General features: G+C 38.8%; 1 protein-coding gene across 1 annotated transcript; it reads left to right on the top strand.

The window, feature by feature from the left end:
• The first annotated feature begins 9,998 nt into the window (after positions 1–9,998).
• Positions 9,999–25,128, top strand: lrrc8c (leucine rich repeat containing 8 VRAC subunit C). The gene is made up of 3 exons (XM_057337828.1): positions 9,999–10,182; positions 16,231–16,372; positions 20,862–25,128. The coding sequence occupies exons 2-3, from the start codon at positions 16,235–16,237 to the stop codon at positions 23,100–23,102; spliced, it is 2,379 nt and encodes a 792-aa protein (XP_057193811.1). The 5' UTR covers positions 9,999–10,182; positions 16,231–16,234; the 3' UTR covers positions 23,103–25,128.
• Positions 25,129–25,754: the final 626 nt, after the last annotated feature.

Raw genomic sequence — 25,754 nt, 5'->3', positions numbered from 1 at the left:
TGTATGGGTGTGCGCGCGCTTTTGCACAGACTTCCAACCTGGAGCTCGTTACTTATGTATGCTGCTGTATCTCTTGTGTCCCAGCCTCATAACGGACCCCAGGAGATGTGTGTGACCTGAGGGTAGTGCTGGTTTGGTGCTGTTCAGCTGTATATGTGCAGCTTCACTACCTAGTGTTTTTTGCCTCCAGCTCCCTGCACAGTGGCGTCCTGTTGTATGCTGATACAAATTAGGTTTTCAGTGCTCCTGTATACGCAGCGCTAAGCCCCCTGTATCGAGCAATGGATCTGTGAAGCTTTAAGCTACCCCGCATGTATGGCAGCTGGTAGAGCAGTGTTATTATGAGTTCACAACGCCCCGGTCACTCAGTGCTGTTCCCTATCATACTTCTGTTTGAATGGCCGATAAATTTGCCTACTACTACGAAATGTGACTGACTACCGTGCACTATGCGCGGTTATGCAATCCAGTTTTGTCGCAGATCACCCCGCTTCAACGGTGTGATCTCGGTTGCAGTTGGCAGAAAACACCGGTGCTGGGAGTGGACATTCGCGAGAGCCGGACGTGGCTCCGCCGTCCAGAGTTACGGCTTTGCAATGTTTTCTTGCCCCAAGTTGACTGATAGTCACCATCCTGTCCCGGACCTTGCCCATCATTGCGCACTTATTATGTGCCTCCTCACTACTAATAGGTCCTCACTTTTTGCCTTCTATCATATGTAGGGCTGTGGCAAGGGGGCCGTGGTTCAGTGAGGTCTGCAGCGGGAGAAAGAGCTGGGAGACGAGCGTGAGTACGTGGGTCAAGTGCAAATGATGAACACCTGCGTCTCGTTTCAGTAAGGGCCTGGAGAAACCGCATTTAAGGACCGTGACGACAGAGTGGAATTGAGAGAGAGACGGACTGCTTACTGGTCTTTGTGTGGAACTCAGAGGAATCGAAGGAGCAATCTTGGAAGAAGCCACTATCGAAAGACTGTGTTATATACTTCCGATTTAAAGGGGGTGCTAAGTGAACACCCGTATCTGTTAAGTTTTGTATCTATTTTGATCTTAATAAAGCCAGTAGCAGTCCAGCCAACCTCGTCCTCTTCCTTCCTATCTATTGAACTCATTACAATGGCATATCCAGACAGTCACTTATATGAGGTGCTTTCGGCGGTTCACAGATCGTCATACGGGTTATTGTACCCCAACTGAGCCATATATTTGTTTTAATCCAGACAACCCCTTGTCGTAAGGCATTTTCTGTGATTCATGTGACCATTCTGAATGTGAACTGATTCAGAGAGCGAATGTATTCGCGTTCCTGTTATTTTGACACATGGCTGGATTTTGCGGCGGTGCTGCCCTATCAGCAGCCGCTCGAGCCCGCGTTTGTTAAACAGCTGGTACTGCATGTTTGCCGTTGCTCTGTGTAATGCTTGTAGGACAGCTGGATACAGAGCTAGCCGCACCGGTTTCTGTCCTTAGTGCTGCTGGCTGAGAGCCGCTGGCTTGCTATGCTTCAACCGTTTCCCACATACGAGCTTACCCCTTGTATAAGGTGTCTGCCTTGTGCGAGCGGTCGCATTGTGTTACTACTGCTTGTGCACAGTTGTCTCTGTCTTCTTTGTGTGCTCAGTTTACTGCCCTTATCATGTGCACCGTTATAGCACTGGTCGAGCGCCGTTCGCTTGATTTTGAGCTCTCTGTGCTGTCGATTGGCCCGTTAGTGAAATGTGCCGAACAGCCGCAAGTGCAGCGTCTTTGGGGAGCATAAAGCATGTTAACAAGGGTGTAAACATATGATCATGCTCTCCAGACTCAGTCTCGGTTCGAGCTCATCTGTGAAGTTCACGTGGGCTACTAAGGTCTGTTCGCAATGGAGGAGATCGCGCACTGCGTTTATTTTTCTCCCTGTCACGAGGCCACCTGTAGGGGATGTGCTAATAGTACTCTAGCCAAGTGCCAGCTAGCCGTTTCCGTTTATACAAAATGGTTCCCCCATCTGATAAAGTTCACCGCTTCTCTTAGCCGTTCCTATTGAGTCTATAGACTCGAATGAACACCCCAACTCCGAGTTGTACACTGGCATGTGTGGGTAGTGTGTGGGAACGAGGACTGGTCGCATTGTCGCGACGCGTGTTGTATTTCCATCCTCACTATGTACACTGGTTGCCTCGGCCCTGTGTTATTTATTCTATATCGCTGGCTGCATGCCAGCACTTAATGTACAGGGTTTGTTTCTACCTTGCTCGGCCCCGGCACTTGCCGTTTTTATACTTGTTATTCTTCTATGTGTATTGCTACCCTGCTCAGTGTAGTGGCATAGCATTCCTGCAAACTATGGTGGTATGGTATCCCCCAGAGTTCTGAGTGTTTTGATTGGATCCCGTAGCTAATGTGGTCTCCAATCGTCTTAGAGCCTATGTAAGGTGTGGAGTCAGTGGGAGTTGTGCTGTGTGCTACTGCCAAGGGTTATGTGGTGAAAGTTATGTGTTAGCTCCGCTAAAGTCGAGCTGTTTTTCGCTGTTCTCACGGCGTGATTGAACACATTACCCACTGCGGCAGCTGAAATGATGCATTTTGCCCGAACATACAGTAGAACCGTTTCTGATGGCTCCTGTTTGCGCGGCATGCAATGGGCTTAATGCTCGTGCTTGCGGCTACGCTGATTGGCTGAGGGGGTTTCCCTCACACTTGCCTTGTGATTATGTTGGGAAAGCGCTGGGTTCCACTCTTTGCTGCTCTCACGGCGTTATTTTATACGGTTCCCCTATATGGAATTCCAGAATTGACTTAATTAGAAATAAATAAATACAAAAATAAATCCATGAAGAAATGTAAAAAAGCAAAAATAAATGAATATATATTTTTTCACGCTTATTTTTTTTTCATTTATTTATTTATACATTTATTTATTTCCAATTTTATTTATTTCCACATTTATTCATGTATATATGTATTTATTCCTACATTTATTTATTTTTACATTTATTTATTTCTACATTTATTTATTTATGCATTTCTTTGTCTGTATGCTAATGAGTGGGGGCGTGTTTCACCGCAGACATTAGCAATCAATCTCAGAGCGGCGGTGCTGAAGCTTTAAAGCCACAGTGACACCTTGTGGTGTGACCAAACGAAACGAGGTTGACGAAGTTGCATAGAGAAGGCAATCTAGTCATTTAATATCACCCTAACTGTATGTAGATAGGGTTACCACACATAGCCTACATACTCTTTACTAGGGACATTGCCGTAAAACATTATCCGGTCGAGATTTCTAAAATGTCTTTGCATACATGAACAGAAACTGCACAACAACAGGTCTGCTATGAGACACTTGGAAGAATACACTTGGACATGGAAGCGCGTGAAATTATCCACTAATCACATTTATTGTAAATGCGCTGGATGGAGCTGATAAGAGCTTGAGTTGTTTGTCGATGAGACTCGCACAAACCAGCTCAGAACACCGAGAGAAACCAGCGCATTTCACTGAAGTCTACACAAGCATTATGATCAATGCGTTTGAAACGCGTCTGCAAATACAGTTTACATTCGCGTTTCCTAACTTTGCAATGCATAACACATGGCATTTCGAATGCTTAAATTATAACGCATATTTCCATAGGCGTAATTTGCAGGTGGACGGGTGGGTCATGTCCCCACCACTTTTTGCCAAAGTCAATTTTGTCCCCACCACTTATTGGGAGAAATAAAAAATACGGAGTGTTTATTTACCGATGCTTTGTAATCAAAGGCAATTTCTAACAACTCCGCCCATCAGTTTCAGATTGGAATAGACAAAATGTTAGAAAGGCAACCCACCATCATGTGTCTTAGATACAGTGACTATTTATGGGTGGTCAAACAATTAAAGACAAAACTGGATAGACTACATATCAGTTTGCATATAACTGTTGCACTTGTGTATATGGTTAGGTGACAATAAAAAGGGATTTGATTTGTAACATTGTTACATCTCATCCAGAAACATCTAGACAAGCCTACAACTATAGCTTGGGCCCTTTTTTTGGGATTTACCTATACAACCAGAGCTTCTATTGACAAAAATGATTAAATGATGAATGAAAATGAACCCTAACTGATTGAAATTGTGTCATTCTATAAATATTTAGGTGTAGACACTGCTTTGTCATGGAGTGTACATATAGATTATGTTGCTGTAAAGTACAACAATACGGAGGCTAAGATCCTTTTGTGCAAGCAAACAGATTTTGCTTTTGTTTTAGTTTTTCAAACCAAAGCTAGATTGGTCAGATTGATATCTATTGTGGGCCAAATTTTGGAGCCAAGCTTTACTAGGCTGTATGAGAAAAAATGCTGTCCCTCTTACAGATAAAATCATGACTGATCAACTTTCTGCCATCAAATAAAAGACGTAGAGTACCATATAGAATGAATAGACTACATATTTCCTTTGTTTATCAGTCGATAAAATCAATACATCAGAATTAGGGATCCAAGTAGACCTTGTGATTCTGAAAAAATAGGAATTTTAGGGGGATGGGTATGTGTTGCCATTGTTTGTTTTTATGATTGTGATGTTTATTTTTGTGTGATGTGGATGTGTATAAATTATTTGGACAAATTTTGGAAGAAATGTCAACAATAACGTGGGATTGAATTGACAATGACTATAGTTTTTAACCTAGAAGAATGGCTTATTTTCTAACCTGTAAATGTAAAAATGGCGCTTCAGATTATAAATATCAAAACCTTGAAATAAACCTCTTAGCAGCCGAGAAATAGAATGGTGATTCTATTTGCAGGCTGTCTATTTTTAATGTTTATTGCTCATGCAAAGACTGTATTTCTAAGTGGGCCTATAGCAAAGGGCCTATAGCTAATCTTTCATCCGTCCTATTTTATACAATGTTCTTTTTATACAGTAAATGGCTAGTCTTTAACTACTACCAGTTAAATGGTTTAAATAACATGTCATGTGGAGTTCATTTCTCTCCTAATTAATTTATGGCTTCACCAAATCATTAATGAATGAGATAGATGATCTCAGTAGTGTGTGACTTATCTATTTCAAATCCACATAGCCTCTATTTCCTCTCAGGCATTTAGTATTCAATTGTCTTCCAGTCAGAATTAAACAGTTACAGTTATGAATGTGGTAGAAATGCAGTTAGCAAGCAGAAAGTGCCAATAGCAATATGAATGTATATGATATATTGCTGTATATGTACTGTATATATAAATACATTTTTAAAATGAACGGAGATCAAAATGGAGGTAATAACTAATAAAGTCCACCAGGGGGAATATTTTAAACGTGTCCCATGGTAAAGCATTGATAAATTAGGTTAGAAAATTAATTAATTAAAGTGTTCATATAATCATATAAAAATAACAACATTTCAAGACAAATTTTGCTTAATGGAAATGATTCAGCACTTACTTTTCTTCTTTCCATAAAATGTCTCTGGGAAGTTCCCAAAACTTTAAATTTGAAGTTCATGAATGTTGTCTTATAGAGAACAAAGGGAGTTAATTTAGTATATGTAGGAGGTGGGAGATGTTCAAGTTTACAAATTTGAACTGGGGTTATGGCATCACTGTGAGGAACCTTTTGTAGCACTTTTATTTTTAAGAGAAGGAATTAATGTTGAGGAGAGGAGGCACAGTGATACTGCTGATGTCAAGAACAACATTGCTTCCAGCTTTCTGGATCATTGGTCTCCATTGTTCTCAATGAGATTGTGCAGTAGTGTGTCTGAGATCAGTGAAAAAAACAGCTGAACTTGAGCCTAAGAAAACTATACACAAAGCAGTTTTAAATTCACTGCTTACATTCAAAAACACTTTTGAGGACAAAAATATAATGAACTCACCTTAGTGTAACCCTGTCACTGAACACTATGCCATAGTTTTACCTGCTTTTTTGTTTTAATTTAGTCAATATAATCCCTCTTGCAATAAGACCAACTGTAATATGTTTTCAAGCATTCCATAAAGAAATCCAGAATCCTGAAGACCTGTGCAGACCAGCTAGCAGGGATATTCACCACCATTTTTAATCTCTCGCTTCTACAATCCATCGTCCCTATGCCTGAAATCTTAATTATTCCGGTTCCGAAATGACTATTGGCCAGTTGCCTTAACCCCCATCATCACTAAATGTTTTGAGAGGCTCATTCATTAAACCTGCCATCCCTGCTGACCTTGATAAACATCAATTTGCATACCAAGCAAACAGATGGATAACCCGTCTTCGGAGGATGTCGTCTTCACAGCTCTCCACACAGCGCTCACTCACCTGGACAGGGGAAACACCTATTTGAGAATGCTATTTGGGGATTTCAGTTCAGACTTTAATACAGTTGTTCCCCATAAACTGTCTCAAAAGATAAACAGCCTAGGCTTAGGCAGCTCTCTGTGCTCATGGATACTGGACTTTCTGAGTAACAGACCCCAGAACGTCAGGATGGGAAACCTCACATCATCCACTGTCATCCTGAACACTGGCACTCCACAGGGATGTGTTCTCAGTCCCCTCCTACTCACTCTTCACTGCTCCCCCATTCATTCCACAAGCACCATTGTCAAGTTTGCTGATGATACCACCATAGCAGGGCTGAAATCAGACAACAGTGTGAAAGACTACAGGGAGGAAATTCAGCATTTCACAGCATGGTGCAGCATGAACCACGCTCGCTTACCTCAAAACCGGCTGCCCAACTTCTATCGGTCTGCCATAGAGAGCCTGTTAACTTCCTGCAGCATGGTGTGGTACTCCAGAAGAGAACAGGAAGGACCTGCGGAGGGTAGTGAGGGCAGCTGAGCGTGTGATTGGTATGTCACTGCCCATACTGACATCTACACTGGCCGGCTTCAGAAGAAGGCCAACTGCATTTTAAAAGACCACACTCCCAACCAAACTAAACTGTGCAATAAAAAACTCCTATAAGAGTGCAATATCCCTCCCCTACATTACTCTGCGGCACTATCACTTTACTTGCACTGTCAATGCACTACCTCAGAGGATTTATATTTTTGTCTATGCATATAGGTCTTTGGCTGCTCTTACATTTAACGGTATATATTTTATTTCTTATAATTTTATGATTGTGTTTTTTATCATTGTTTACCTGTCATCCAGAAGAGCTGCTAAACTTTATTTATTTCATTGTTCCTAAACAGTGACAATACAGTTCTATTCTATTCTGTTCTATTCTAAATAAGATATCTTGATAGGTAGCCGGCTTTTCTCACAACAAACTGAAAGGACTTTCAGTTTCCAATAGTGAGAACTGTAAAATTAAATATTCAATCTTATTCAAACAATCATTTTCACTTATTTTAAAACATTTTCTTATTTCAAAAATGGAACTCTAAATTGACTTGCACTTCCACAATTTTAATAACTGTTTATTTATGCAAGTAATGGTTGATTTTAACCCCTTATAACAGAGAAACATGATAGTCTCAGCAGAGCATTTGTATGTCAAGGTTCCCAAGAAACACACATACTGTACATAACATGTACAGTATAGTCTACTTTAAGTACAATGTAAGTTACTGTCAAATACAAAAAGTATACCTGTTTCAATGGGCCAAGTCACCCCCTGAATGTTCTTACAGGGTTAGAATGGAGTTTTAAATAGGTGAATGCTACAGTACAATTCATCTCTTATATTTAGACCTGTCCACCTGTAAAAAATAAATCACTTTAAAATAACTTTTTGAAAATTCTGTCCTTCACATGACACTAACCATTGTAACACTGTCTATTTATAAGACCCAAAGTTTGCATTTAAAAATCTAATTTGTCTAGTGGCGTTACTACCTCAGCTTCTTTCCATTCAGATTGTTATGCACTCAAATGCAGGGCCGTGCAGGGGGGGGGGTATGGGGGGTTGGGGTTGGCCCAGTGGTGCTAACTGCTAACAACTTGTATAAAAATATCCATGTTCTCATAAGAAAATGAGAATTCTTGTCAAATCAAATCGTCGTGTCGATCTCATATAAATAACACCAAATTTGCTGTTATTGGCACATTTTGTAGAAAATGATTTCACAAAGCTAACAGGTTGTCACAATGTAACTCCTGTGCAGTACATTTCCCATTATCTTTTTTCTTAGTGGAAACCAGTAATCTATAACATATATCATATAAATTACATTTTATTAATAGTAGCCCAGATAGCAGGAGAGCATGTGAAAACCATTGAATCATTTGTTAATGTTAATGCATCAATATTTCCTGTAGCTCAGTGGTTAGAGCGTGGCACTACGGCAAGTTCATGGGTTCGATCCAAGGGATTGCACATACTCAGAATCAAATGTATAGTATAATGCAATGTACAGTAAGTCACGTTGGATAAAAGTGTCTTCCAAATGCACAAATGTAAATTTTGCTTTTGCACCCGCAAATAATGTTGAAAAATGTTTGAAATGTTGAAAATTTATTGTGAAAATGCCGTATTGGCTACTAATGTTTTAAAAGAGTTGTACCTTAACATAGAACAACATAAAATATAGATTTACATATTTACTGAGTGGTACAGTGTAAAAAGTAGAAAGACATTTCTAAGAGCGTGTACTGTCTTCTACTACCCCAACCCTTAGTGCCTTTTTTTTGTTTCGGCCACTGCCCCTCAAAATGTCTGTTCATGGCCCTGCTCAAATGGATGATTTAATTCAAGATACTAATGTCATCTTGAGTCACAAAAACTTTCACCATAGACAGCACTAAAGAAATTTATCTGCTATTTTTACAGATTTTCCATTAAATTAATAAAATAAAGATTTACAGAAACCGTAAAATTACAGAAAAAGACAGCAAATTTACAAGAAAAAAACAGGGGAATGTAATTTTACAGGGGAAAAAAAATATTTTACAGTTTATTTCTGGTGCCCCAGATGCCAGAAAACTTCTGTTTTTTACAGATTTCTTTTTTACAGTTTATTTTTGAAATACGGTCAAAAACTATTAAATTAAAGAAACATTTTTTACGGGGAAAAAGTCTGTTTTTTATGGCTTTTTTGACAGTGAGGGGTTGAGGCCACATTTTTAATGCATTAGTACAAAATTCTGGGTTAGGTAATCTGAGAAAAGAAAAACAGGAAAAAGCTTGGATAATTTGGATACATTTCCGGCGAAATTGCTAACAAATGGTCTAATGGTCGATGACATTTTTTTCATATGAACTTTGAATATATTACTATCTTAAATATTCTAAAGCCTTGTTTGTTTAGTTCACTATAGACTTCAAACCAGTGAGATTTCTAACATAGCTCTACTGGACTATAGACAGATTAAACAGAGCTGGAGAAATACCTCCTAAATACGAGTGGTCTTAGATCGAAGATAAAGTCTCTGCCACCCAAAGTCAAAGAGCGTTTCCATTGAACAAAGGGAGAATACTGTATGTAAGGAACCCAGAGGCAGATGGTTCAGGCAACCAGACAAGCTGTAAACAAATGATCTAGTACACAGGCTATGGAGACAGTGGGCTGACATATTCATTAACGTCCGCTATGGCTGGTGTGGAGGAGGCTAAATGAGCAGCTTGCATTCATAAAACTTTCCTTTCTTATTTGCTTCTGTTTTCTTAAACATTGAACATATAGATCAAAAGTCCAGTGAGAATTAAATTGTGTTAAAATAACTTCACTGGTATTTATGAACAACATGTCATTAATTAGTCAGAAACCTTGTGTGAATTATTGGGTGTTAAAAAGTTTACTGCAATTTTAAATGTAATTCCTGTCTATCTATTCATGTACTGCCCTGATACATCTTGTCCATGTTGTCCTCTGTTTTTTACTTTTAAGCCTGTGAAAACTTAAAGAAGTTAAACCCTGGAATTTAACGTGACGCAAAGGAAATGGTTTTATTTAGTTGTTATTTTTATCACCAGCTAGCTATTATGGTGTGACTGTGCTCTTGAGACTATTCATAACAATGAGGCCCTTATGGGTCACGGACAGATGTTACACGACACAATAATAAGCGCAAAATGTAAACGGAAAGTGAGAAAGACGGTTCTGTGCACGCTATTGTCTCTTATTTACTCGTGTATTGAAGACCCCGCCCAGTCAGGTCAGCCTACAGCAGCAGCTGGAGTAAAGAACTGACTGAGTACCGCAGCCGCAAGGACATGTTAGCACCGTCTCTGATCTTCAGTTGTATAAGGACAACGCTGCTTTAATCCGTTTAAGGGTGAGTCCAAACTGAGTCTGTTAGTCTCATTGACTTCTTTTTTTGCGATCTAACGATAACAATTACAATGTTTGTCGGATGTTTGATCCTTATGACGTAGTAGTTGTTTGTGGTAACGTTAGTCGTTGAAAGATTACGTCTGGGACAGCGTTTAACTTCTCAAAGCCCCCCGGGTAGAAAAACGTGGGACAGTCATTGTTCAAACATGGGTAGTGGAGCGAAAGGAATAAATTACTTTGAATGGAAAAAAACTTAATTCGTTCAATCAGATACTCAAAAAAAAGATGACGATACAATGGAAGTGATTATATATTTAGCGTACAGTGTGAAGTTATTTTTATCAGTAAAGTTCTTGAAATACTTTCCGTGACCATTTTATTGTGCATATACAAATATCGTTGGTTGAAATCCCATAGATACAGGCCCTCATTGAGAATATATTTAAAATATCTTCAGGTCTAATGAAATTAACATGAGAATAAAGCAATGAAATGAACACGAATGAAGGTTTTTGTTACTTATCCCGTGATAAGGAATTGTTGTTTGTTTGCTTTCCGTAATTACCATTAGAGTAAATTAGCTCTCATATGAAACATTACATTCCGTGCTCATGCTTCTGCTGATATCACCGTGAGCTCTTCATCCAACTGAGTGGATGTGGTTCAGTTTCAGTTATGCACTGTTTTTTCCTGTTTTTCCACGACTGTTTTTGAGAATCACCCCATTTCCTGTCAGGAAAAGCTGCCCAAGGAGACGGTACAGATATTTTTTACAGATTAACAGACAAGTTTTTTAGGACACTAAATAAAGCAATTCGATTTTACACCAGGTCTGCAGCAAACGTCTCCCATCCGCCCCTCTAGTGTTTATTTCTTCATCAGAACTCAATTTTCCACGAAGTCTTGCCAACACCATCCTGATATAGCTAGTGCATCATTTATCCACAGTGAAATGTTGTTATTAAACATTTCCATTTTATAACAACCAGTATGTATTGGTCCTATGAGCATGTTGTATTTGTATTGAACACATCGTACACATTTCAGTATGAAGAATAAGTGGGGGAAAAACAGGAGTTCCAGACACTTGAACGGCTGCAGCTGTTCTCAGATGTCCAAATATTTTGCACTGGGTGATGAAGCCTGCCTGTTCAAGCACGTTGCATGTGCAAGTTCTTTTACCCCTAGGTTTCCTTTTTATAATTGTTGTAGTTACGCGTGATGTGTAGTGTACAGTACACAAACAATTTGTTCACTTGCATCTGCAAGTTTAGCTGTTTGACTTGTAAAAAATATTTACAAAAAGTTTAAACCGTGTGGGTGTTTGGGTACGTTTTATCCTGAAAAAAAGGATTGTGTTTACTCTAAATGTAAACTCTATTGAACAGTTAACATTTCAGCAACACAGCATGGGTATTTATAATCAACCTGGGTCTTGTCTGTCTGGTTAATTTGCTTAACAGTTCATAATGATCAAGCTATACTGCATTTTAAATATCACCTTTTATTTGTATTCGTGTAATATTCATTACAGTAGCTGCATATTACTTTTTTTTTGTCTCGCAAGAACAATTGTCTTACAGTATCTGGTAAGAATATAGTTTGCTTTTGAGTGGAGATACAATTGGGATTAAAAACACTTAGCATCAGAATGTAGGCTAAATGAATAATACAATGCTGTTAGCAATACATGGTTCTCTCTGAGTACTTGACTTGTTCCATAATAAACCTACTTACTAGTGGTGGTTAAAGTGCACGTTATGTTATATTTTTAAGTGTCCTAATATTGTATTGGATTCCCCAAAAACAGGTTTAAATGCATCCAAGGTCAAAAAATGCTGTCATTTTCTTAAAATATGCATTTATCATCACATCATTTCTCAAAGATCTCTCAACGGTTCCTTCCAAGGAGTTTTAAGGCAGAAGTATGGTCCGTCCGTCCGCGTTCATGCGCCGTCCGCATGATGCAAGTTTCGTCATCAGAAGGGTCCGCTTGCAGCACATTTTTTTGAGACCATGCGGACGTGACATGTACAACAGCGCATGCGCGAAAAAGTGCACTAGTCCACTAGAGGTCAACACACACACAGAAAGTGTGCAGTGTGACGCTCAAACACGCTCAAACCAAGAACAGTAAGCTATGAAGCATATCCTTCTCCATCCTGTTTGGTTGTTGTTTGTTGTCTTGCTGTTTGCTCGGATTGTTTGCAATAGCGAATGACTTCCTCTATCATTAATTTGCAGTGAGTCTGTGAATGACGCGACTCAGCGCTGCCCTCTGACGGTCTGGTAGAGCACACATACTCATTTGTACTGCGCATGTGTCGAACTCGGACGTCCACACTCAATCCGTGAAGAGTATGCTCAAGGACACGTTTGTGCTCGAGACAGACACGGATGCGGAAAGTCAAGTATACCCACTCCTTGAAGATTCAGTTTCTCTAAACCCCTCCCTTACACAAGCCAGCTGTGCTCCGATTGGTTGACCACCCCAGTCTGTTGTGATTGGTCTTTCCGCATTTACGCACATCTGCATTTTGTACACTGTAAGGTTACATAAATGGCATTGATTTGTGTTATAAAGATAATGACACTTATTTAAGCGAATGGACCCACAGCTAAACAGTAAACACAGCACGGCAACGTTAATGCGTTAGCCGAGTGCTAACGTGACTGCATGACTAATTAAATATTACAGTTTATCAATACAATCTTTTCACATCTCTTATTAGCCTTTTCTTTAGCCAAGTAACAACGACAGACACTACAATAATCAACACATTTTCTACTTATGCAAGGTAACTCGACCCACAGCAAACAGTAAAAACGTACCAAAACAATATAGGTTAGCCAAATGCTAATGTAGATACCTGATGAAACATTACAGTTTATACACGAAATCTATCAACATTCGTTATCATGAATCCAAGTAATAAAAATGACAGAAACTCTACATTAAACACATTTTAACTCTTGTAAGCGAACTGGACCCACAGCTTTGAAAAGAACAATATGGTAACTTATATACGCTAGCCGTAATGCTAATGTAACTAAATGATGGAACATAACAGCTTATAAACAAAAATTATCCTCATCTTTTATCATGAATCCAAGTAATAAAAAAGACAGACACTCTACATTAAAGACACCTTTTAGACAATGGAGGGCTCACATCTGATTCAACTATTTCAGTAAGACAGAGTAATAGCTGCACTAAATGTACACCATGTAACACACAAAATGAGTGATTTTCAACATTGAATAGAACATATGCACATTATTAATCACAGTTACAGGTTGTGATTCAGAGATGTTTATTGGTCCAAATAAAGTCGTGCTGACCCAACGTTCCTGGCCAAGCGTTTAGCAAATCCCACATTAAACTTGCCAAGATTGGACAGGGCTCCAGACTAACATTTGAGAGGGGTGGCACTGGTGCTACCAAGTCATACAGTTTGTAGCACCAGCCCTTAATTTGCTAGCACCAGAGTCATGGGGTAAGGCAAGAAAAAAGAAACTAAAAAACTACATACAAACGTGTTTAATACATTAATAATTTAATTACAAATTAATATAAATCATTACTGTTTGTTTATACATAAACTCGTTCAACACTTTACCATATTAAAAGCACATCTTTACAACTAAATTAATGGATGCTACTTTTTCCTTTATTACGAACAACTCCTATAAGGAGTACACAATTCCTTTAATATCAGTGAGTGTTTTTTGGCCCGTTCTTTGTTGTTTGATGGTTGTTTGAACATTACAAACAGAGATCTTTATTATGCTGCTGCCCCTTGAATGTGAGTATACAGATACGGATCTAATACTGTACAATGTGACGCACGCATATGTTCATGAAATGGACTGTTTTTATGAGGATGCTTGCGAATATGGAAAATTGACATCATTTTGTGTTTATATGACTGTCTCCGAGTAAGAAGACGTGAAAGAGAACTCAGTTTAGTAGTCCGTGCTCTTACTCTCTCGGCGCACGCATATCTCAAACAACACGCGAGAACTGAAGGCTTTTAGTGATTTTTTCTTCATGAAAGCTGCACTGATACATGTGATTGGCTTCTATCCATAACAACTGACAGATAAAACGTATTTAACGTTATGTCTAACATTTTGTATGCTTTGCAGTATTGTTGGAGAGCTTAATACAATAGTATAGTGCTTAAAGTCCCTGTGAACCGGTAGTCGTTTTTATTTCCGTATTCTGACACATTTCCGAGTGAAAAGGAGAAAATTAGTGGCCGTGGCTTGCGTTTTTTTACTGCGAATTGATTGACCCATATTGATAAGATATTTACTATAAACGCTGCAATATTTCATGAAAAAATAAGATACACCCTGTTGCAAATGTTGTTTCCGGCATTAGCTTCACACTGCATACAATACAGGCAACATATTTCGTTATCGTTACTGTTTTGTACCTAAGCCGTGGAAATTCTTGTATTATGAAAGTGACCTATTTGTCAGGTATGGTGACCCATACCCGAAATGTGACCTCTGCATTTAAACCATCCAGAGAGTAGTGAACACATGCACAGCAAGTCGTGAACACACATACACCCGGAGCAGTGGGCAGCTATCACTGCAGCGCCCGGGGAGCAAGTAGGGGTAGGGTGCCTTGCTCAAGGGCATCTCAGTCGTTACCCTCCGGCCCTGAGAATCGAACCGGCAACCTTTAGGCCAACATTAGGCCACGACTTATGCAGGCAAAACATATATTTCAGTTGCAAGAGTGAGCGGTTCGCTTGTCTGCTCTGTCGGTCCTTCTGCTTCTTCAATATATAGCATTATTGAATGCGACTCTTACCGGGCGGGGGCACAGCGAATGGCTGCAGGAGGATGTTTCTGCGCATTAAATTTATAATGCACAAAGATTATATATTGATCAGTTTGGCAGTAGCACCGGTGCGACCATTAAAAACTGGTCCGTTTGGTCACAGTCTAGAGCCCTATTAGAGAAACGGTCAGTAAAATGACGTGTAAAAAACAAAAGGTTTGATTATACTGCTGTGCAATCTTGGGGAAAATATTTTCATCATCATCCTTTGGATTTGGAAGTAAAAACAACTACATGATTTATTTTGCTGCGCAGAACACAGCATCTTCTCGACAGGATATAGACGACACGCAAACTATTAGAAGTGTTTGTGGGCAGGTCAGTATGTTCGTGTTTCGGGCAGGCGGGGATTATGCACATGTGCTCATTTGTGACGTCTGGAAATTACCCTCAAAAGATTAAAAAACTAAACAACTCATTTGGGTGGTTCGGACTCGACTCTTTATTTTGGGAGACAATATCTTTATTTATCATGGACTTTTTTTGATTAACAACTTTGCAAATCATTAACATTTAAGGAAAGCTACGTCACACGTTGCGATAAAGACTATTTTTGCACATCCAGGTAACGTGCACTTTAAAGTGATGTACACAAGAATAGTTCTACTCTTCTCTTCTTGATCTGTGCAAGCTTTTTATAAGATTCAAGACACATGACGTTTAATTGCGTACAATATCATGCAAGTCCAGCTACAAAGGGATTATAGCTAGCATGGGGGATGTTTTTCATTAGGAATCATTAGAATGCAAAGGATGCATGTTACATCAAAAGAAATTCAAAGTGATTATCATAAAACTAGAACCTTGGGGTATAGACAGATGGTAAATAATAATTATCAGCTGATAGATAGTAGTGGTTAGTGCTTGTGGTTTGAGTCTCACACCATAAATTGCAAATTTAAATATTCAAATACACAAAAATATTCAAATATGCTGTTCCTATGCAAACAAGCTAAGGCCTTTTTGGCTATTGGTTAATGTTGTTAGGTTACCTCATCAATGCTCTTCAAAAAAAGTCATTCAGGATTGGAATGACACGAGGGTGTACAAATGCTTGAATTTTTATTTTAGAGTGAACTGTTTCTTTAAGAGAGTCATATCTGTAGTCAACATTATCAATATTGTTAAAATATTAATGTTAAAATGTTCTGAATCATTAATTGTACATTATTTCTCATTGTGCCTTCACAGGAACATGATTCCAGTGACAGAATTCCGGCAGTTTACGGAACAACAGCCAGCTTTCAGGGTTTTAAAGCCATGGTGGGATGTGTTTACAGACTACCTGTCTGTGATCATGCTCATGATAGGCGTGTTTGGGTGCACTCTGCAGGTAGCCATTACATTTCTTTTTTATATGGTGTTGCCATGGCTCTGCAGTCATAAAGGAATCATAGGAAAATTAACTGCCAGTCTTTTAATTAAATCATTTTTACTGCAAAAAAGCACAATATTTACAACTACTCCAAACACACAGACGTTCTTGATCTACAGCAATGAAATTATGACTTGACCTCACACCATAGATGGATTTCTACTGCCTCTTCTGTGCATGAACAGGGCACTGTTGGGCAGAGCATACTGCATAAAGAAGTGGGAGTTTGCTAACGGAAAACAAGCTCAATTCCAGTCACCCCACACGAAAAGATTACCATTCCCCCTTTACGATCGGCCCCTCTATAAACACAAAAATGGCTCCCGTAGTCTAGCTACTCAGCCTCATAAACTTGTGGGTGGAGTTTCAAGCAGCACGGTTGCCTTTCAGTTTAAGTTCCTGTAGATGATGCTTGATATTTTTAGTTCCAATAAACAACATTAACAGGAACACACTTAGGGTGGGAAAATCCTTTCCTTGTGTGCATCAAAGTGACAGTTGTTTAATGTATTGCCATTTGTAAATTAAGACTAGATATTCATAATTATCCCAGTTAAGGCAGTTATTATTATAAAAATTAATTATTTTTACTGAAACCATTGTATAGTCCCTTGGTTCGATGAAATGAGTAAACATGGTTTTTGCTAAAAGACCACGTTTGACTGAGGGCACTTTGGTGTGGCCCCGTTCTACATAATGCACATTTTATTAGCCACATGGGGCTGCTGCACCTCACATCCATTTTACTGCAGAGATGATGATATTTCCTTTAGAAGCCTTACTCAGCAATCAGGCTGAGCCACACTGTTCTGCCCCACTATAGTGCTGTATAGAGGTTCTCTTATGGCTCTTTCCCTCTTTCTTTAGTTGATTTTCCTTGGGTTTTACTTACCTTTCCAGAAAAAGCGTGTGGCTTGAATACAAACACATGGTGTAATTACCAGACAAACTAAAACCGTTTTACAGGAAAAGGGGGGAAGGGTGATCTTGAATCTAATACAGACTGCTTCCTATACTGCTCTTGTGAATATTAGTGGTATGTGACACGTCACTGGAAATGTACTAAAATGTACAGTATTTGATGTTAAAAATGACATTTTATTTAAATTGGTAACATTTAAATAAACATTTTTTTTGTACACGTTTTATTTATTATTTCTTATCTATACACAATTGAATATACAATTTCTTTAAGGGATGGTTCACAAAAGAATAAAAGTTTTGTCATAATTTATTCCCCTTGTTGTTCAAAGCCTGTATATGACTCATTAGAAGACATTCTGAAAAATAAAAATATATTTTGTGTTCTACAAAACACGGAGTAGAACACAGATTTTTACTGACATGTGGGTGAGTTAAAGGGATACTCCACCGAAGAATGGAAATTCCGTAATGAATTACTCACTCTGAAGTCGTAGGATAACCCTAGGACCTCTGTTCATCTACAGAACACAAATGAGAACACAACCCCCATCACCCCCTTTTTCATACATGAAAAAGACAGACACCCTTAAAATCCCAGTGAAATTAAAAATAACAATTCTTATTTTTTTCATGAAATATTGCAGCGTTTATAGTAAATAGCTTATCAATGTGGGTCATTTTCTTTTTAAAATTCATGTACCCTCATAATCTTCAGTTAAAATCTGAAAATGCACTTCCACCCTGAAATGACGATCCATCTCAAATGACTTAAATTAGACTACTTGGGCGGAGCATCCGTTAACTCCTCCCCTTCAACTGTTAGTCTGTTGCTAGTTTCATTTCAAAATGCAAAAGCAGTTTTTTTACATCCAATCAATTCGCTGTAAAAAATGCAAGCCACACTCACTAATTTTCTCCTTTGAAAGGAGGCATTCGCGAGCAGACTTCTGAGCATCAAAAAGACAAATGGGACACCCTATGGACTCGTAGACTTGGCGAGCACATGCAATTTAAGTCCACGAGACCGCAAGTCCACATGAAGTGCGCGATTTGGGACAGGGCCTTGGAATGATACTACGGCTGCGTCCAAATACCCCCACTTGCGGCCTTTGCACTTGACCACGTGACTACTTTCATGACGTATTTCCTGTTTTTGGCCCAAGTGTTCTAGTGGGTGTGAAGTTCCCAAGTTAGCATGTAGTATTTCTAACCCATTGGGACACACTTAGCAAGTGCAAACATGTAACGTTAATTAATGTGGTGTTTCTAATTATTTAATAAAAAGCAGTTTTACAAAATACACCAATAAAATGTGCAACAATACATTTTACACAAAATTATATGTAATATCTAATTACATTGTCAAGTCAAGTCAGATTTATTTTTATAGCGCTTTATTTGTATTGTATCAAAGCAGCTGTACCCAAAAAAGCAAAAACAAAAGAAAAACACATGTTAGCCAAACATAGAATAAATAAACATATACTGTAACCTTAAAAAGTAGTTGTATAACTTTCACTGGAAAGCTTTCCGCAACATCTCGCGAGACCCCGGCAAAAAGTCTCATGATATATCCAGAACGTGATGCATGATGGGATACACTTACCCCTGAATACTGCTCTGAAGCGGTATTCTAGATATGTGGGTTTAGTGTGCGTTAATGGCACTGCACTTTGGCGTTTTAAGACATTGGACAGACTTGCGCTCTTACTTCCTGTCGCGTGCACACGCTCTCAAGTGGCTAAGACCGCAAGTGGGGGTATTTGGATGCAGCCTAAATGTAAAATTCTCTCCAATTTGTAAATGGAGACTTTTTTGAATGAGTTCCAAACTCATTTTCTAAGGAAATCATTTTCTGCTTAGAATTATAAGGTTCTATTTTGCAAACCATTAATTGAAGCAATACATTTCAAGCAACACAAACTGTTTACTCTACTATTTGACCTTTAAGGTTAAATATGGTAAAATTTAAGACATTTTAAGAAACGAAAAAGGTTTTCTAAAAAGTCCCAAAATGTACTTAATCGATCACAAAATGTAAATAAGTTGTCACAGAATAAGAATAACTTAATTTTGACAAAAATGTCAGATAGAACCTTATAATTCTAAGGTGACTTATAACTGTATTACCTAACACAATATGAGAAACTCAAATATTTGAGTATGTAAGTATATAATGTCATATACTGTATACTTATTTGTTAATTAAATACTTTTTTTCATTAAATAAACTTAATATAATATATGTAATTTTTTTTAGAAATTAACTGTTGGGTTTTTAATCAGTTTTTTTAATATGTCCCACTGAAAAAATCAGTTAAATGATTTTTAAGTTAATAGATTAGATAGATTAGATAGATTCAATTTATTGTCATTGCACATGTACGAAGGTACAAGGCAACGAAATGTGACCTCTGCATTTAACCCATCCAGAGAGTAGTGAACACACGTACCCCCGGAGCAGTGGGCAGCTATCACTGCAGCGCCCGGGGAGCAAGTAGGGGTAAGGTGCCTTGCTCAAGGGCACCTCAGTTGTTACCCGCCGGCCCTGGGAATCGAACCGGCAACCTTCTGGTCACGAGTCCGACTCTCTAACCATTAGGCCACAACTGCCCCCTTAATATAATAATATATTAAGTTAATATTGCTGCAGAATAATTTTTTAGTGTACATTCCTAAATGTGTAAGTATTTAGATATTCCATTTCATAGGGGAAAGCTTTATAAGTCAGTGGTCAGAGCATGGCACTAGCAATGCCAAGGTCATAGGTTCGATCCCAGGGGATTGCAGAAACAAATGTATAATACAATGCAATGTAAGTCGCTTTGGATAAAAGCGTCTGCCAAATGCATAAATGTAAATGTAAATACTTCATACATCAGTAATAGTGATGAAATGGGTAAGACACAGTCGGTGGCGAGAATGTGTAGATAAGGTAGTTTTTTGATTTTTCTTAACTACACAAATACTCATATTACTCAAAATATGGCATATGTCACAAAGTCAGCCTAAAGATTTCAGTTTGCTCAGTGCTAAAAAAAATCTGAGGGGACATTGTGCCTAGGTGTAACTAATCTACATTTTGATTTGATCAAAGGCTGTACTTGGCCTGAAAAGTTTGAGAACAAGCTTTAACACAAGGTTGGTGGCTATTGAGAAGTCTTTCCTGGTAATGCAGTAGTCTCATTCTTAGTGGCTACTGCAAGGATCTCTCATTTCCTGTCTGACTCACAACACTGATGTCAGAGCACCAAAATAGTCAGAAGAGATGCTCCTCCTCAGATATACTGTTTCAAGCAACATAACAGTAGTGTGCGATGGGACTCGTCTGTGGTGGTTTACATATGTAATTTTGTTCTTTAAAGTGTGCCTTTGTGGTTCATAATCTTTCATCGTGATTATTTTGGTAAAAGACATGCAAATGGATAAGAATATATTCAGAAAAGGCATACATGGAGATGGCCTTAATATGTCTGGATTTTATGGTGTTGATGTTGATATCTGCCCTCTTGTATCCTCACAGGTAATGCAAGACAAAATCATATGTCTTCCTCAACGGACATTCCAACCAAACGAGACTGAGCTGATGAGCCCACCTGTTCCCATAACTCCTGTGTCCTCAGTGCCTGTCACAGAGCTAAAAGGACTGAAGACCAACTTAGACATTCAGCAGTATAGCTACATAAATCAGATGTGTTACGAAAAAGCACTACATTGGTATGCCAAATACTTTCCTTACCTGGTTCTCATACATACCGTCATTTTCATTGTGTGCAGCAATTTTTGGTTCAAATTTCCTGGCTCTAGTTCAAAAATCGAGCACTTTATATCCATCTTGGGCAAGTGTTTCGACTCTCCGTGGACTACAAGAGCTTTGTCAGAAGTATCAGGGGAAAACCCTGAGGAGAAAGACAACAAAAAGAACAGTGCTAGTAGGTCAAACCTTAATATTCCAGCTATTGAGGGCACCCTTGAGAAGAGTCCATCTCTCAGATCTATTCCTGACAAAATTGTGGTCGACAAACCGGCGCCAAGCGTCCTTGACAAGAAGGAAGGAGAGCAAGCCAAAGCCTTGTTTGAAAAGGTAAAAAAATTCCGCCTGCATGTGGAGGAGGGTGATATATTGTATATGATGTATGTCCGTCAGACTGTTGTGAAAGTGTTCAAGTTTATTCTTATAATTGCCTACAACAGTGTGCTGGTGTCAAGGGTTAAGTTTACCGTGAAATGTAATGTGGACCTACAGGACATGACAGGATACCGGCAGTTCTCATGCAATCACACTATGGCTCACTTGTTTTCGAAGCTCTCCTACTGTTATTTGTGTTTTGTGATTGTTTATGGACTCACGTGCCTTTATACGTCCTACTGGCTATTCTATCGTTCTCTGAAGGAGTACTCTTTTGAATATGTTAGACAAGAGACTGGAATTGATGACATCCCAGATGTAAAGAACGATTTCGCTTTCATGTTACACATGATTGATCAGTATGATCCGTTATACTCCAAGAGGTTTGCCGTGTTTCTCTCCGAGGTCAGTGAAAACAAACTTAAACAGCTCAACCTCAACCATGAGTGGACAGTTGACAAGCTTCGACAGAAGCTGCAGACAAATAGCAATAACAGGCTTGAGCTTCAGCTCTTTATGTTTCCAGGTCTCCCAGATACCATTTTTGAGGTGGCAGAGCTGCAGTCTTTGAAGCTTGAGATTATTAATAATGTTACCATACCAGCATCCATTGTCCAACTTGAGGATCTCCAGGAGCTTTCGCTCTACCAATGCTCACTCAAGATCCACAGTGCAGCCACCTCGTTCCTCAAGGAGAACCTGAAGGTTTTGCGAGTGAAGTTTGATGACATGCGTGAACTTCCGCAGTGGATGTATGTGTTGCGGAGCTTGGAGGAACTCCATCTGATCGGCTCGTTCAGCTCTGACGTGTCAAAGTACGTAACGCTGGACTCCCTGAGAGAGCTCAAATCACTGAAGACCCTGACACTCAAGAGCAACTTTACCAAGGTCCCTCAGTCTTTTGTAGATGTAGCCAGCCATCTGCAGCGTCTCTGCATTTGCAATGATGGCACCAAGCTGGTCATGCTTAACAACCTGAAAAAGATGGTGCATCTCACAGAACTCGAGTTACTGCACTGTGACCTGGAACGCATACCACATGCCATTTTCAGCCTGAGTAATTTGCAGATGTTGGATCTGAAGGAGAACAATATACGTTCAATTGAAGAGATTGTTAGCTTCCAGCACCTCCGGAAGCTGACCTGTCTGAAGCTTTGGCACAACAGCATCGCTTTCATACCCGAACACATCAAAAAACTTGGCAGCTTGGAGCGTCTCTACTTAAGCCACAACAAGATTGAGATCCTGCCTTCGCACTTGTTCCTTTGCAACAAACTGCGCTACCTTGATGTCTCCAACAACGACATCCGTTTCATCCCACCGGAGATAGGTGTTCTTCAGAGCCTCCAATACTTCTCTGTTACCTGTAACAAAATCGAAAACATTCCAGATGAACTCTTCTTCTGTAAGAAGCTGAAAACTCTCAAGCTTGGCAGGAACATGTTGTCTGTCCTCTCGCCAAAGATTTCTTACCTTGGTGCATTGGCTCACTTGGAGTTAAAGGGTAATCACTTTGAGTTCCTGCCAGCTGAACTGGGCTGTTGTCATTCCTTGAAGCGGAGTGGACTTGTGGTAGAAGATGTGCTGTTTGAGACAGTGCCCTCTGACATCAGGGAACAAATGGAAGCAGAGTGATGTTTCACTGCTTTGCTTTAATGCCAAATGTTTTAATCTGGCTTCTTAAAGAGGCAACACTTCAAGTGCTCTGTCCAGTTGTATGAATCGTGTATCTGTATTGGTGAGTACCTGCAATGTTCAAAGCTGGACTTATGCTTGGCCTATAAAATATTTGGAGATGGACACCTTTTAATGCCTTACATCATATATTATGGAGAAAGCCAAGAAAAATTAACAATTAAATTTTTTTGGCAGTCGTAAGCGTTTGCACAGCGTGAGACAGGGAGTCATAAAAACAGTGGGGTGTACTACATTTCCATTGTGTCCATTCACCTCTTATGACTTGACATTTGCTTTCATAATTTCTTAAAGATTTTGCACTGGAAATGTCAATATTAGAATTTGCACTGGAAACATTCCTCTCTTATTTTTAAAAATGTGGGACTTAAGGGTTTATTGAGGTATGTATTATAGGAAGAGCTTTTATGTAATCTTTTATGCTAGTTTTTTCTTGCATATCCAAGGCATTTAAAGCGTTTGGAAAACAGGGCCAGGGGAAACCTTATGCATGTGTTCTCAGGTAGACTTTATTTTCTGTGCGTAACTTACTTGTTTAACGGTTTGCGAACTGTTAGCTGTAGATCATGCGCCGATAGAGAGAACTACATTATAGTATACCTCTTTTGAACATGTTGTACCAGCTTCAATTGTAGTGCAAGTAATTCAAAAATCAATAAGGGGCTTTTATCCTGCTGTTATTTGCCTAAATAAATAATCCAGATGCAAACGATACATTTGAGCCAGAAATATCTCTTACCTAACCTTTTTAATAGTACACAGATTTTCTTCCTCCATTAATACACTTTATTACACGGCTCGTTGGAATGCTTGATTCTGATTGCATTCTATTCCCAGATAACAACCTCTCAAAACTAATAACACACAGTAACCCAGATGCAGCAAATCATTTTGACAGTTTTTTTTGACAAATTAAATATAAATATGTATTTTGATAACATACTGTATATGATATTATATTTACAAATGATTAAACCAAATTGTTGCAAGTTGTGCAATAAGTTGTTCAAGTTGCCGTGTAATAAGAGGGATAATGTTCAAGCAGCCGGCTGTTATCGCTAAATAAGTCCCTTCAGAGGGCTTCGTGTCAGGTCCTGATCACACTGTCGTATATTATCCCTGTACATTATCTCTTACATAACAACCGCTTACACTATTTACTGTATTACATTCATCAGTATTTGTTAATTTAATATAGCTGCATTGTACGACGTCATTGTTTATACTTGATGTAAAAACACATTTTGGAGAGACAAAGTTATAAATATATACTATACATTAAGGTCTGACATTCTTGTTTAAGTGCTCTTCCATAATGTCCTTAAGTAAAAATTGTAATAAAATGGGCTTTTCGCTGCACTGAGATAAATCAGTAGTGTAATATCTCTTTTTCTTTTTACTACTAGAAATGATAAATTAGATGTGTGTGTGTGTGTGTGTGTTTTGTCCTGAGGTCATGTACACGGCAATTACATTGTCTCTGATCTGATCTTGCCTTGTGGGAGGTGACTCATCTTATGTACTGAGATCAGTATGTGGCCTTTCTCTACAGACTGCCAATCACACTCCTCTGTCATATAAAAGAAGTACCATCGAATCAGTGTTTCACTAATGTATTAACAATGTCTTGGAATTCATACATATTTAGCAGAGAACATGAGATATGTAGATGAGAAGTCTGTGTGTTTTGCCAGAAGTATGTTAGTAGTATTATATACTCAAATGATTGAGCTTTGGAGTGTTCATAATTTTGCTTGACAGGAGGCCTCTCTTGGAAGGTTGGTCTTTCTGATTATTAAAGCTCATAGTAGTGTCAATACCAAATTATGTCAGACTTTCTTTGCATAAAATTAAAGCTGTTACTAGATAAACCAAGACATGCTGTAGTGTTGTTTTGTATTATTTACACTCAACCAAAGTGTTTTTATTGTGTAAAACAGGATAAATAAAATGCATTTTCGTTTTGTCCCTGGTGTTGCGTTCAATTAATGTTTCATAATACTACATGGAGAGTTATATCCCACCAGTATGTTTTTATTTGTGTAGTAGTGTTTTTGTCCATGTATAATTTGGGGTAGAGCTCACTGCCTGTATGACCTCCTAAATCCATTCCCCGCAGAAAGATGACAGGGCTTCATTACTCAATGGTAAATTCATTTCTTACGAAGGCATTGTTTTATTAATCTGGTTTTGTGTTTTAAGAAATATGCCTCATATTAAAATAATTACATACTGAAAGATGTTAAGTGGGTTGTTCAGGGTGAGTTATAATCTCTGGTTATAAAATCATAAAACTGCCATGGATGGGGTTTCATCACATCTCGGACTGTAGCACTAAGGGTCAGGTAGTGTTTGTATAGTCATATGATCAGCTGTGAGCAATGTGGTTGTTGATAGACGAAACATGGTCTAGCTCTAGCTGCCGAGCCAGATAGGAACAGACACACAGGTCCAGCCTTTATAAAGGCCCTGAATGTAGTTTTGTTTGATGGAGAATATGGTACATTTAAGATCATATTTACATTATGGTACACATGAATGCCATGTCAACATGCCATTCCTGTACAATATCTTTTCTAAATGAAACTGGTT

This window comes from Triplophysa rosa, linkage group LG7 (genome assembly GCF_024868665.1).
Source record: "Triplophysa rosa linkage group LG7, Trosa_1v2, whole genome shotgun sequence".
Lineage (NCBI taxonomy): Eukaryota > Metazoa > Chordata > Actinopteri > Cypriniformes > Nemacheilidae > Triplophysa > Triplophysa rosa.
Note: the sequence above shows the minus strand (reverse complement) of the source record. Positions and strands in the feature narration are given on the sequence as shown.